Raw genomic sequence first — 13,110 nt, forward strand, 5'->3', positions numbered from 1 at the left:
CACTTCAAGCTCGTACCCTGCAGAGCTCCCTTTGGGACAAGACAAGATTCTACAGACCAGTAATAAATAAGACTTTTTTTTGGTTTCACTAATTTTAACACAAATCTTGAATTCGCTAATGCTGCAGTGTAGTTCACGGTGTTGATTCTAGTTATTTTAACGTTTCTACTCTTTGATTGACCGTCACATCATGAAAGACAGGGTAGAAGCACGGATAGTTGTTAGTGAGGCTGCAGTTTAGTTTTTCTAAAAGAGGTAACAAAATCAGGTCCCACAGTAAAGAAACTCTTCAAAGCCTAATTGTAGTGGGTGCTTTAAAAGTGTTGGAAATGGAGTTTACTATTTTGTTAAGAATCTCAGTAAATTATTTCACATGCTTCTTTCTGTGTCTAGGCTATGACCTTCCAGAAGTGCCACCCCCTACTACTTGTCAACACATTAGTCATATAAAACTCAGCTCATGCCAAACGGACGCAGTTCAGCCAACTATAGAAATGTATCATATTCTACTATGTTCTTCTATTCGTCTAGTCCCCCCCCCCCCCCCGCTATGGATACTTTCTGCTGCTTTAAGACTGCAGAGGGCTAAAATTGACAGAGGCTTGTGATAGGGTTAATACTTTCCTCTGTTCTGCTCAGAGGCAGAGAAGGTTAGCAGAGGGATCAATGTGATTAAATCTGTAGGAGAGGAAAGATGTGTCAGTCTGCTTGCTTGCTGCCTGGATGTGGTGGTTGAAGGGTGGTGTATATGCAGCCTGGTTTCTGCAGATCTGGGCTGGATATTACCAGGGATGATCTTATGCTTGCATTGGAGGATTTTTTCACCTGCAGACCTGCCTCTGCAAACCTGCTGGTGTCTCCCTGAGCTAACGACACACCTGGGCTTAAAGCACCCGCCTCCCTTTTTCCTTTAGCTGCATCTTTCTGAAACAGAAAGCCAGTAAGCAAGTGTCAGTGGAGAACAGAAGCTAAAGGAGAGACGGATCACTTGCTTTAAGGACAATCAGACACATACACGCATTCTCCAAGCAGCTACGCTGCTACCAGCAAAATAAGCTGGACTGATCTTTCCTCTTAGCTTGCAGCTTTAACCTTGCAGTTGACAAACAGGGAAACAGAAAGCAAGGAAAAGAGTGGAAAGCTAAAAGCACATAGCTGGGAGGATAGAAAGGAGCAGGGGCATGTGGATATTGGCTATCTTCTTGTTCCAGAGCATCTTGAATGGTGAGCAATATAATCATTTAGTTTGTGATTCATTTAATTTCAGCTAATTGGGAAAGGTGTCAAAGGGAATTGGATGATTTTTTATCTTTTGTGTTTAAAGCATCACGTTGGTTGTTAGCAGCTGTGGGGAGAAGGAAGAAATTGCTCTGTAATCATTTAAACTAGCTTACCTAGCAAAGTAAGTGCCCATAACCTAAGTGTGTTACTATATATCTTCCTCATTCAGAATAAAACTGTGCTTGGTGAAATAGGGATAGATGCAATTTTTCTTTTTTGGCTGAAAAAAGTACAGAATTTTGCCAAGCAGAGCATCAATCTGTAAGAGCATACTGAGTGAATTTGAAGGGCTTGTATATTAAGCTTTTGGATTTTGATTTTGTTTTCATGTTTTTATATTTCAGTGCTTAAATTGTCATGGGATTTAACCAAAATAATGCATGCTTTTTATTTAAGGGAAAATATTTTTAAATTTTCTCTCGCCATCATTTCTCTGAGAAGATACCTGCTATGTGTTCAACACACTCATTTATGTAAAAATATGCACTGATAAGCATTACATCATCTTAAAAAAGGTTGAAGACTCTTTCAGTCAATTTCAAAGTTATGAAGGGGAAATAACAATGGAAAGACCGTGAAGAATAAACCCTTATTTGTGTACTCCTCTGCAATAGATAAATGTTTTCACAGTTTTTAATGTTATTAATACAGGTGAGGTTTTATATATTTAATACTTAGACTAACTATGTATCATCCTAAGTTGCATATTGAACTATACAACACTTAGGTAAAATGTACATAAATATAGTATCTTTAAGGATAGAAAACAAATTATGGTGTATATTGTGATGCTAGTTATTCCCATTATTTTTCTTTCCTGTTTTCAAATTTGAGAACATAGCTCTGCCTAAAATTGTACACAGACAGTTAAAATAGAAAGATTAAGCACACAATTTTCAAAATAGGCAAGCCAGACAGAATAGAAAAAATGTTGCTTGAATGAAGGATAAGCTCAGGGTAAAGTGCAAAATTTTTCCTCGAAGATACAAATATAATTGAAGCTCCAAGCAAACGGTGACAAATAAATGCTGGATGAGAGCGCCTTCACATCTGCTTAGGTAGATACTGGATGGGAAAATACATTGACAGGCAAAGCAAATCCAGTATGAACAGATAGAAATATCATAAAATTAAGGCATTAAGAGATGAAGCAGGAAGGAAAGTAAGGGAGTAAAGAAGATGTATCGAGAGGTATGTTTTTATGCACAGTATACTGTACAATGCAAAATGACCAAAATAACCCCCAAACTTTTTTTTTTATTTTGAAATCCTCCTAGCAGTAAGACATTGCAAAAAGTTCTGGCATTAAGAATGTATTTATTTATTTTGTCAGATGGCACTATGCCTTTTCTGTATCCTCTGCAGGCAGATATCTTGGAGAAAAGATTTGCTTTTAATAACACAGGATCACTGTGAAAGTATATTCGCTTATCAGGGCTATTCAGTTAAACAAGGATTTGCATAGAAAATTAGAACTGCAACATTTGTGTCCAAAAATTGTATGTCTTTAAAAGACCGATACATACGTACCCTGCACACACACCAATTCACACCCATTTAAATTGCATACTTTTAAGGTAGACTACCTGAAAAAAAAATAAAATAAACCCCGCAATTCTGAAGAATAATAAATTAACCTTGTTTTCCTTTTAAGGTTGAAATTGTATGAAAAACAGTTTCTCTCATTTATTTATGTAGTCTGCAGCAATGTCACAGTTTCAACATTCACAAGTGTGGACCAAAATCAAACAGAAAAAATTCTCAGAATACATATTTATCCTTAACACTCTAAACCCAGAAGATACATGTATCTTCCCAGATTTTATGCTGATATAAATACACTCTGTGTGTGTGTGTGTGTGTGTGTGTGTGTGTGTGTGTGCGCGCGCGCGTACATACATACATACATGGTACGTATACACCACAATTTTTTAAATCTTACAACACTAGAAATAGCTAATGGATGGTTCAGTGAATCTTTATTAACTTAAAAACTGGTTAAAATGGGATATTTTGACATTATTTACTATATCATTGAAAATTATAAGATAGTAAGGTAGGGGTGTGTGTGTGTATTGCAGATTCTTATATGTACACACCACAGGGTATGTATACCAGCATAAAATCTGGGAAGATGATACTTCTGCAGTTAGGGGTGCTAAGGGTAAATATACATGTATTCTCATAATATGATAAGTGTTTCCTGAGGTAGTGTCTGGCTGCATATAAAACATCAGATGCTCATTGTTACTTTTACATTGTGCTTTCAGTTACACTGTTGAATTTAGAATACACTATTCACATGACTCTAGTAAGATTTTGGTGATATTTTGAAAATGATTAATACTTCGGTGTTTGAAGGAAAATACAGTATGCACAAATGCAAATATTATATACACGTTTATTTGAATTGGTCTGCGTTAAGGTAGATTATTTTATATAATATGTGGCACTCTTTTATGATGCTGTATAAAAATTAACTCTTGAAGCTTGACTTCTGTTATTGCTGTTACCCACCTGCCTTTCAGAAGCCCCCTGGGAAATGCACAAATCTACTTACAACACACATGTGCTCTTGCACCCACATGTGTGTGGCATCTAATTATGTTCTAGATATATTATAAAATGAAATAAAAATCTAGTATATCATGTAAAACTGCTAGTTTTAACTTCTTTTCTTTTTTATTTAACAAACATGGGGCCCAATCCTGCAATCTTTCTATCTGGCAAAATTTCTATTGGAGAGTTCCTGGGAGCCATCTGAATAAGGACAGCAGGATTGGCCCCCATATCTCCCTATAATCTCTCAGCACAAATAAATCTCATCACAATAAATGGCACCTTCATTGGATGGACTTACTATCTGTAAAGTATCTTACTTATGAGTGCAATAGAATATTAGTACGCTGCAATGTCCAAATAATAGGATTCCTGGACAAAATTTCCAAATTCTAACCCCAATTGTTATTTCTAACTACTGATTTTGTTTATTAACACTCTTGGTTTCTTAAAACATGGATAAAAAAGTATTATTAACCATAAATACAGTCAAGCCATTTGAGAAGATGGGGGTACCCTTTCTAAACAGTGAATTAAGCTGCATAGCTCCAACTGATGGTAAGGTGAGTCATGCAGTTATAATCCTGAGCAACACACTGAGAAATTTACCTTCTGGGTTACTGTATTAGAATATTCTTGAAGCAAGCATTTAAAATGATTGATCTAAGTGGAAAAAATCCACTATAGTCCAATCCCAATGGGTATAGGCATATTTTATTGATTACTTCATGGAAAAAAATCAGAAAGGTCAAACTTTTTTTTTTAAACATCTCAGAATTCCTGCACCCATGCGATACATTGGCTTATTTAAAATGTGATATTAGACATGCTATTGCTCTGTGTATTTAAATGTCCGTATTTCTTGGTAACATTTTAATATGTTGACGTAAATATGCTGAAACCATTTGCAGGCTTCTCTTCCACTGCAACTCTTGTTTGCCTGTGGTCCATTGATCTGTGTTGAAATCAATGTTACACCAGGATGTAACCAATACAGTACAGCTGATACTAAAAATAAATTCCCATTAAAATGATTTCCATTTTGTATCTGTAATGCACGAATCCCAGTGTGCACATGTCCATCTTTGATAAATCAAAGGAGTTTTTACTAGCATATCAGACTGTAAGTGGGACAAGAGCCAGACTGTAAATTGGGATGGGGGCAGAGGGAGTAGACAAACTGTAAGAATGTACAACAGGGGTACTAGGAATACTTGCCACAAGAAACAGTGATCGGTACTGCTAGAAACAAACAGGAAGGCTAACACCTTTACTGAAATAAATGGGGCTTTCCCCCCCAATGGAAGGTTTTTTTGAATAGCTGTGACATCAAAATATAGCTTGAGTAGCCAAAGCCTTGCTCTCAGGTAGTAAGATACTTCATGTGCTGATATATAGTTATTGATGTATTTGTGGATAGCACAATCATACTGATTGATTTTGACCTTGCTACTTCTGAGGCTTTTAATTCTTTTCTTGCAATAAATATTATTTGGTCACTGAGTGATTAAAATGCAATTTGCATTAACCAGAAAGCTAGATGGAGTGCAACAGAAATCTGCTCCTCCACTTTAAAAGAGAGCTCATTTTCCTTCTTTACGTTTTTAGTAATATTCCAGAATATAGCAACTACTGAACGTTAAGAATTCCTGACTAGCTTCACCAAACACAAACTGAGATACTATGACTTGCTGCTTGCATGTTAGTGTGTCAGTGTCACAGGACACTAGTAGGCAGCAAACCACACAAGACTGGCAACGCTTCAAAACAACAGTGGGAATAAACAGTCACTGAAGGGAGGATTTATGAAGGTAGATTGTCTTGCAGGGTCACTATCCCTTTAATTTTCAGAGATCACTATTCTGTTTTCTTTTCCTCCTGTGAACATTGAATAACAATTATTAATGACAAGAAGTCTACAGGCTACATTTATATTAAAGTTTAAAATGAGGTTGATTTCCACAAATGGCAATAAGCTGTAATGAGAACTTGGGGCTTGATTCTGCATTCATTGAAGACCGTGGTAAAACTCCCTTCTCTTCAGTGGTGCAGCATCAGGCTTTTGGGGTATTAAAGGTCAGAGGAACTGGTGAGTGGGAAAGCTAATGGATAGCCTGAGGCTGGTTGGTTGATTTTAACCTGCCTACACTCAGCAGTTCCACACTGTATTAAATTATGTCATTTATAGAGGTACCATTCAACTCCCCACACCATCAAACATCAGGCCTTTTCTTAAATTTAAGCTAATGGGTCCTCAGCATTTTTGAAAATCAGGCCATCTATTTAGGTGCCTAAATTATGGATTTGGGAGCTTAACTTTATGGCCCCAATTTTGAAAATCTTGGTGTAAGCCTCTCTCAGCACCCCGAAGCTCAAGAAGGTGAGTCAGAAGTTATTGACTTGATTAGTGTTATAAAAGGGGTCTATAGCAGGGCCAGGAATGCATGGCATGATTTTCAAAGGTGTTTGCAAAACATTGCATTATAAGTGATCAGATACTACAGGGATGGGCACCAGTACAAAACTCTGAACCGGAACAGCCAGTACGTTTTTGGCAGTTGCGCTAGCTAGGATTAGCATTATTTTGTAGAACTAGTTGATATTGTTTTTGCCAAAACGGTTGTCAGAAGGTGGTGTTTCAACAAATCGGACATTTGTTGTAAAATTGTACCAGTTTTAGTAATTTTGAAAAAAAATAGTGTTTTGGAAAAAAAAATAGAAAAAATGTTTTGCAAATTTTTGAACATCCGATTTCAACATTTTCAGAATGGAAAGTTTTGATTCCCACCCCACCCCCCATGACTCTTTTTCAAAAATTACTTTCTTTTATATACAATTTTTAAAAAAATAAAATGTCAAAATTGAAACTAAATATTTAAAATGAATCAAGATAAAATGCCTTGATTTTTTTCTTCTGAATGTTGTTTTGTGAGAAATTTGGAAATTCTGGCTTTTTTCTATATTCAGAGTGTGTGTGTGTGTGGTGTGTTTTAAATCTTTTATGGGACAGGAAATCCATTTTCTAATTAGCTCTATTATTTAAAAGTGGTATCTTTGCTAATTATGCAGGTCATAGGTAAACTATTCACGCGGGGTTAGGAAGAAACTTCCCCTAAAGGCAGATTATTGTATGCATTGTCCATCATGCGGGCCTTACAGCTTCCATTGAAGAATCTTGTACTGGCTATTGTTAGAGTGGAATCTTTTCTTTAAGAATTACACTGGTTCTGATTTAGTATTACAATTCCTATAGCATGGCAAAATGAAAATTCCTTAAAAAGGTGTGGGGATTTATTATCTTGCCCTGATTACTTTAAGTTGCAGAATATTTGATTTTTTAAAAATTATTATTCCTTATACAGTTTCTGATACCATAATTTTGTAAAAGTAGCAACAAAACCCTCTTGAGCAATAAGGTTCTCCAATGTACTGCAGACTACAAGATCCTGAATACCTACTCCAAGGTGAATGAGTGGGTGAAGTCTGTTACATTATTTGTTTCAAAATGTAGTCTGAGATCTTTCAAGATCTCTATGTGTTGACATGGTCTTTATTTATTTTAACATGTGATTTATTTTTCTTGTGGTCTGTTGAAAGCTTCATTTCCTTGATCAGAGAACAGTTATATTATTCCATAAAATAAACCCCACCTTCTTAACCTTGCTTATTTACTTATATGAGACATCTCGTTTCATTAATTCATGGGCCTACACTGTCTTACAGGAACCACATTTAAAGCTTGGTATCTTCAACAAGAGAGCCTTTCGTATCACAAAAAACTATTGAAGAAAATTATCTTTAATAGTAAACCACACATTCCACAGATTCCTGTTACCTGGTGTTTTTTGCCATTGATTTTTCACACTGCTCTCCAGCTATCATACATCATTCATTTTTCATGACTTTCTAAATATTTTCCCCCCTTTAAAGTAATGGCTTAATTACCAGAAAAAGAGAAAATAGTCTGCATAAATATATGTCATAGTGAAATGGGAGAACAGATATTAAGGTCATAGACATTGAGATAGGAAGAAAGGAAGGCTAGTGGATGGATAGTCAGAATGACAGAGATTAATGACTCTTGCCTGCGTCCCGATTTAAGTTATTTTTACTCAGGAGGCAGAGAGTAAGATTTAAGAATGAGCCAGCAGTCTTATTTATAGAAAGCCATTTTTAAATGCAGTGGCTTTGAGAAGGAGAGTCACCTCCATACTAAACGCCTGCATCCCTGGAGCTTCCTAGTAACTCAGGGAGAGAGCAGTGCAGCAAACTGTGCTGAATCACTGATCAGGCTATCTGCTGAACATTCTAGAAGGGCAGACCACACATGAGCTCAGGAACACAGTGGAGCACAGGAACACCACTGGGAGTGGCACTCATAGTCCATGTTTAAATGGCAGCTACAAAGCCAGATGCAAACAAATGGGAGTGCAGCAGCTCAGAGGCTATGTTGATGAAATACCATTCAAGGCATCTGAACGTGCTCTGCATCACCTAAAATGAAGACCAAGCACACAGCTGTTAATCTAACGCTGTCACTGTTACAAGCAGGGACAAAATTATATACAGTAGGTGTGATGGCTTGGAAACTACTGTGTATGGAAAGACAGGATGCTCGCTCCAAAGTCCAACTTTAGGTGCTGCTGTCTCCTTACACTTAATTACACATTAATCCTGTACTGAATGTTTGTCTTAAATTACGGTACCTCTCTCTTTGTACTGTCAGCAAATATTGAAAAGTAATATTCCCACAGATTTCTTTTCCAATATCTTTTAAGGAAAGATTAAAAGAAATAATAATTGAAACAAAAAAGAAACACACAGCCTTTAAAAGGTGGCTGTTATTGTATACTAAGAAATTAGAGACATGATTTCTGGAGTGACCAGCAATATTCTAATGGGACAGATAGCATTGTTAATACGTTCTGATCTGAATTAAAACGTGTTGCACTGAAGCTTTGAATAATTTGGTGTCTGTGCATCTTTACTCATAGCTATGGCAATTATAAAGAAAAAGCATAGACAGAGCAACTCTGCGACAAGCATCTCCCAGGGTGTGAATTCCAGGGAAAAGAAATGCTGCCATGTTGTGTTTGCAAATGATTGACCTATGCTGAAGTCTGCACGCTAAGGACTTCTGTCTTTCCCAGTGCAGAGTGGCTGCACTCGCTGTTTCGTTTTTTCGTTGCCACAGTATGAAGGGACTTGATGGAGGTTGGCACTGGCTCGTTAGCTTCAGTGCTGCTCATAAGCAGTATCTTCATGGTGGGCATATTTTAACTAACTTGAGGCCACCATTTGTTTAGTAGCATCATTCTGTGATATTAAATGAGAGTCTAAGTGGGGTGTAGGTGTGTGAACCCAAGGATATAAGCTGGTTGAGAGGGCCAGCCATACAGTGAAACACGCAACCTCCGAGGAAGCCATACGTTGTTGTTGTAATATCCCCTGTTGTAGACAAGTCAGAAAGTGGGGTTAGTATTCACTGAAATGAGTCAATTATCTGTGCTTCCGGACAATGGAAGATTATGTATAACAGTAGAAATGCTAGCTCTGAATCTGATTGACACCCCCCCCGCCCCAATGGGTTAGGCAATCAGAGATTATTGTTCCCACCTCACTTCAACAATGTTGTTTTCTACAGTTGAAAGCAGAGAGAGGTTTTGTTGTTGTTGTTTGTTTTTTTAATTTATTTAACCTGCTGTAAAAATAGAAATTGTGTCATGGAGCAGCCATGAATAAAAATATTAAATTACTTTTTTCTCCAGGCCATGATATCTCATCCCAAATCCTGCCATGCCGTTCAACTGCAGCAGCAAGGGATAGACTATTGACTGTCCTTATTTAGGAAAACATCTTTATTCACTTAAGCATAACACAGGGAGAGGGGGAGGGATAGTTCAGTGGTTTGAACATTGGCCTGCTAAACCCAGGGTTGTGAGCCCAATCCTTGAGGGGGCCATTTAGGGATCGGGGCAAAAATTGGGGATTGGTTCTGCTTTGAGCAGGGGCTTGGACTAGATGACCTCCTGAGGTCCCTGATATTCATTCTATGATTCTAAGGACTTCCAAATTAAGTGCTGGCTCAAACCAGGGCCACTGGAAGCCTCCAAACACAATGTATGTGAGACGAGCTGAACCTGACAATCAGTCTCCCACTCTTGTTTTTTGTTTTGTATCTTTGCTTGTTTGTTTCATCAGAACCACAACAGTCTCTGGCTGTTGGCACATAAAGACTGGGAGAGCAGGACATGTGCTAGAGAGGGGAAGTACAACGTGCTGTTCTGTTAGGTCAGGCTAATGGTGGTGAAAGAGGAAACAAGGGAGTTATTAATCCGGGCCAGTTTTAGATATATACAAGGGCCACATTTTAAACAGAAAAAGCCCATCCTGGTTTATCCTCAGAGGGGACCCAGGAGCACTGTACCAAATCCCACTACCACTAAAAACCATGCCCTGTTCTAATGGTTTGTTTCTGTCTAGCTGCCTTAAAGTTTTGTTTAATTGTGCATTCCTCTGGGCCTGGTGAGCTGGAAGTTGTTGGATTACAGGCACAACATTTGGCAAAACTGAAACTTAATGATGCTATGTCATAATGTCCACCCATTAATAATGTCCACACCTAACCAGGGTGTGGGTTATTTTAGGTATTTCTGGTGGTGTTTTTGGTACACCTTTTTTTAATTTCAGTCCACACTTTAGCTTCACGTACCTAGGAAGATTCCCTTTCTCTCCTTCCTCTCTCTCTTGCTGCATGCTTGAAATAATTTCCCTCTTCTCTATGCACCAAGCAACATCCCTTTCCTCCTTTATTATTGTCTCTACTGCTGTAGACCCAAAAGCCCAAATCTGGATCACAGCCCCATTGTGCTAGGCACTGTACAAACAAGCTTATAATCAAAATGAGAGGAAGTGGGAAGAGAAGCAAACAGGTAAGGTCTACAAGCAAAGGGAACAGGATAATGGTAGGCTCACATCATAGTATTTGCAGATTTGTTGAGGTTGTGTATTTTCTTTTGGGTTTATTTTCACTTATTTGTTTATATTATGAAAAGTACTTTTAGACAGCTTTTTTTTGGGGGCGGGGGCGAAATAGCAGCCTTCTGCTGCCAGCTGATGCAGTTAGTCTGGTATCAGAAGTGGTAAAAGTCTGCTGCGTTGCTAGTCTATTCTTACATGATCACTTACTATTTTTTCCCATAAGAGCCCTGCTGCATTTAATGCATGGCATGGGTCCACAAAGGGGCAGAATTAAGGTCGCATGGGCAACCATAAATCTGGCATTTCCTAATCTTCTACTATTTGACTTTGCAACCTAAATAAAGTTATTTAAAATATATATTTTTGAAGTAATATATATCTGCTGTGAGGAGGTCTTATCTATAGTGAATTGATAGGAAAGGGGAAAATGAATAACTTAAGCATTGAGTTATTGTATAAAATGATCTGGCAAAATACTGGCAGCTCCCTTTGAATAAACAGCAAACTGCAGAGTATAGAGGTACATTGGTGATACCAGCAGGGGATGCTGTTATCTGGCTAAAGATTGCTGTGTAACGATAAGCCAATAGGAAAAGAATTTTTGTTGTTCATGTACCATGTTATCTCTGACCTTGGCAGTAGTCTCAAACTGTGTTACCAGCTGTTCCTTCCCCACTGTCTGTCTCTTTTCCCCCAATGTGATTGTTCTAAGATGACATAGTCTCCTGAGTTTATCTGATTTTTTTTAATTAGCATGTAGTAAAAACAAGTGTAGAGTTAAACTAAGTATTTAAAAACTCAGGAAAAAAAAAAAGATTCTAAAAGTCTTGTAGCTCATGCATCAAAAGATCCGTACTACAACTAAATGGGCTACTGGTCTGTTGCTGCATGAATGACTGATTGATTTAAATCCAGGAATGTTTGCAACATGGGTGCTTCTCTCTAGATCAGCAGCAAAACAAGTCAGTTGAATTGTACCAGCTCCTTTAGCACAAAGAGATCTTTAGTGACACATCTGTAAAAACTGAGAAAATTCAGCTCTTTATTTTATTTTTAGATTAATATAATGTTCATATTACTTTTAGCCCTTGAGATTTTGTTTTTGGCGTAATAATTTTCCTCTACAGAAAATGAATACTGTACTTTGGGGTGTGGTTCTTAAATTGTGCATACTGAACCATATATTTTAAAATAGCATTCCCTCTAAGCATAATGTGGAGAAATAGTAGGGAAAATAATGGCTGCTGTATTGTAATTGGTTGCCTTTTTTTATTAATGTAAAGTTATTTTGAGACACCTAAAGGATTATTGATAGAGGTCCTTAGTGGGGGATATAGTCAATTTAAATTAGCTCACAGTTTATCCCTTATGATCTGGAATCTTTAAAATGTAGGTAGCACCTAATTATTCTGCTAGGTTATATTGTACTGTAGGGAATTTCTTTCATTCAGGGCTTGCTCACTAACATATAATAAACTCCCACATCCCTATATTTAGTACTACTAAACTCAACTAGAACAGTCAATTTGAAAAGGCCAACTAGTTGCCTTAAAAATAACTCAAATCCCATCTTTTGTCAGAATAAAACAAACAAAATAGTTTTTTTTTTAAATACTGTTTAAAATATTTTCCAGGTTTCCTTATGTCACTACGTTTCCCCCACTGTCTCCATACAAATGAGTGTCACTTGATTACTCAGGTAAACATCAAGGGTATGCTTAATGTTTTGCTGCTTCAGGACATTTTCTGCTGTTTCTGCTTTTATAACTGAAATGGATTTACAATCAATTTTTGCTATTTTATTACACAGAGAACCTCACTTAATGGGTCTTCTTTCCCTCCCCCCCCTTAATTGAGCCACCAAAAGCAAGTAGTGAAGCGTTGGACTAATTACTACCAATGCAGGGTTTGTAAGAGGACACTAATACTTTACTGTATCCATGAAGGTCATCCAAGTGAACTATCCTTAAACACTCATGCGTGTGTGTGTGGGGGGGGGGGGGAGGAGACTCTCAGAATAAGGTTGGAGATGATTATGATAAAATTGTATGGGCTAAAATGTGCGCCTACTCTTAAATCTTCCTGTGATAATCTTGTGCAGAACTGTCCTTGGGATTTGGGGACTGTCTAAATTAAGAAATCATAGCCATGGCAAATCTGGTTCTAACAACATCTCTTCAGGGTTAAAGAATAACATGCAATCCAGACGACAAACTTAAATTGCTTCTCCAGCACTACAAACCTCAATTTCCTTTTTATTTTATTTTTTTTTAAAAAGTCATCTGTGCA

The 13,110-nt window shown here is 37.4% G+C and overlaps 1 protein-coding gene across 1 annotated transcript in view; it reads left to right on the forward strand.

Annotated features, from left to right (window-relative positions):
• Positions 1-687: 687 nt before the first annotated feature.
• The window catches only part of DSCAM (DS cell adhesion molecule), a 607,252-nt gene continuing 594,829 nt past the window's right edge, over positions 688-13,110 (forward strand). Inside the window, exon 1 of the mRNA XM_074969783.1 lies at positions 688-1,224. Coding sequence (XP_074825884.1) covers positions 1,182-1,224 — 43 coding nt within the window. The 5' untranslated portion in view covers positions 688-1,181. The remainder of the gene's footprint in view (positions 1,225-13,110) is intronic.

This window comes from Natator depressus, chromosome 1 (assembly GCF_965152275.1).
Source record: "Natator depressus isolate rNatDep1 chromosome 1, rNatDep2.hap1, whole genome shotgun sequence".
In the NCBI taxonomy this organism is placed as follows: Eukaryota; Metazoa; Chordata; order Testudines; family Cheloniidae; genus Natator; species Natator depressus.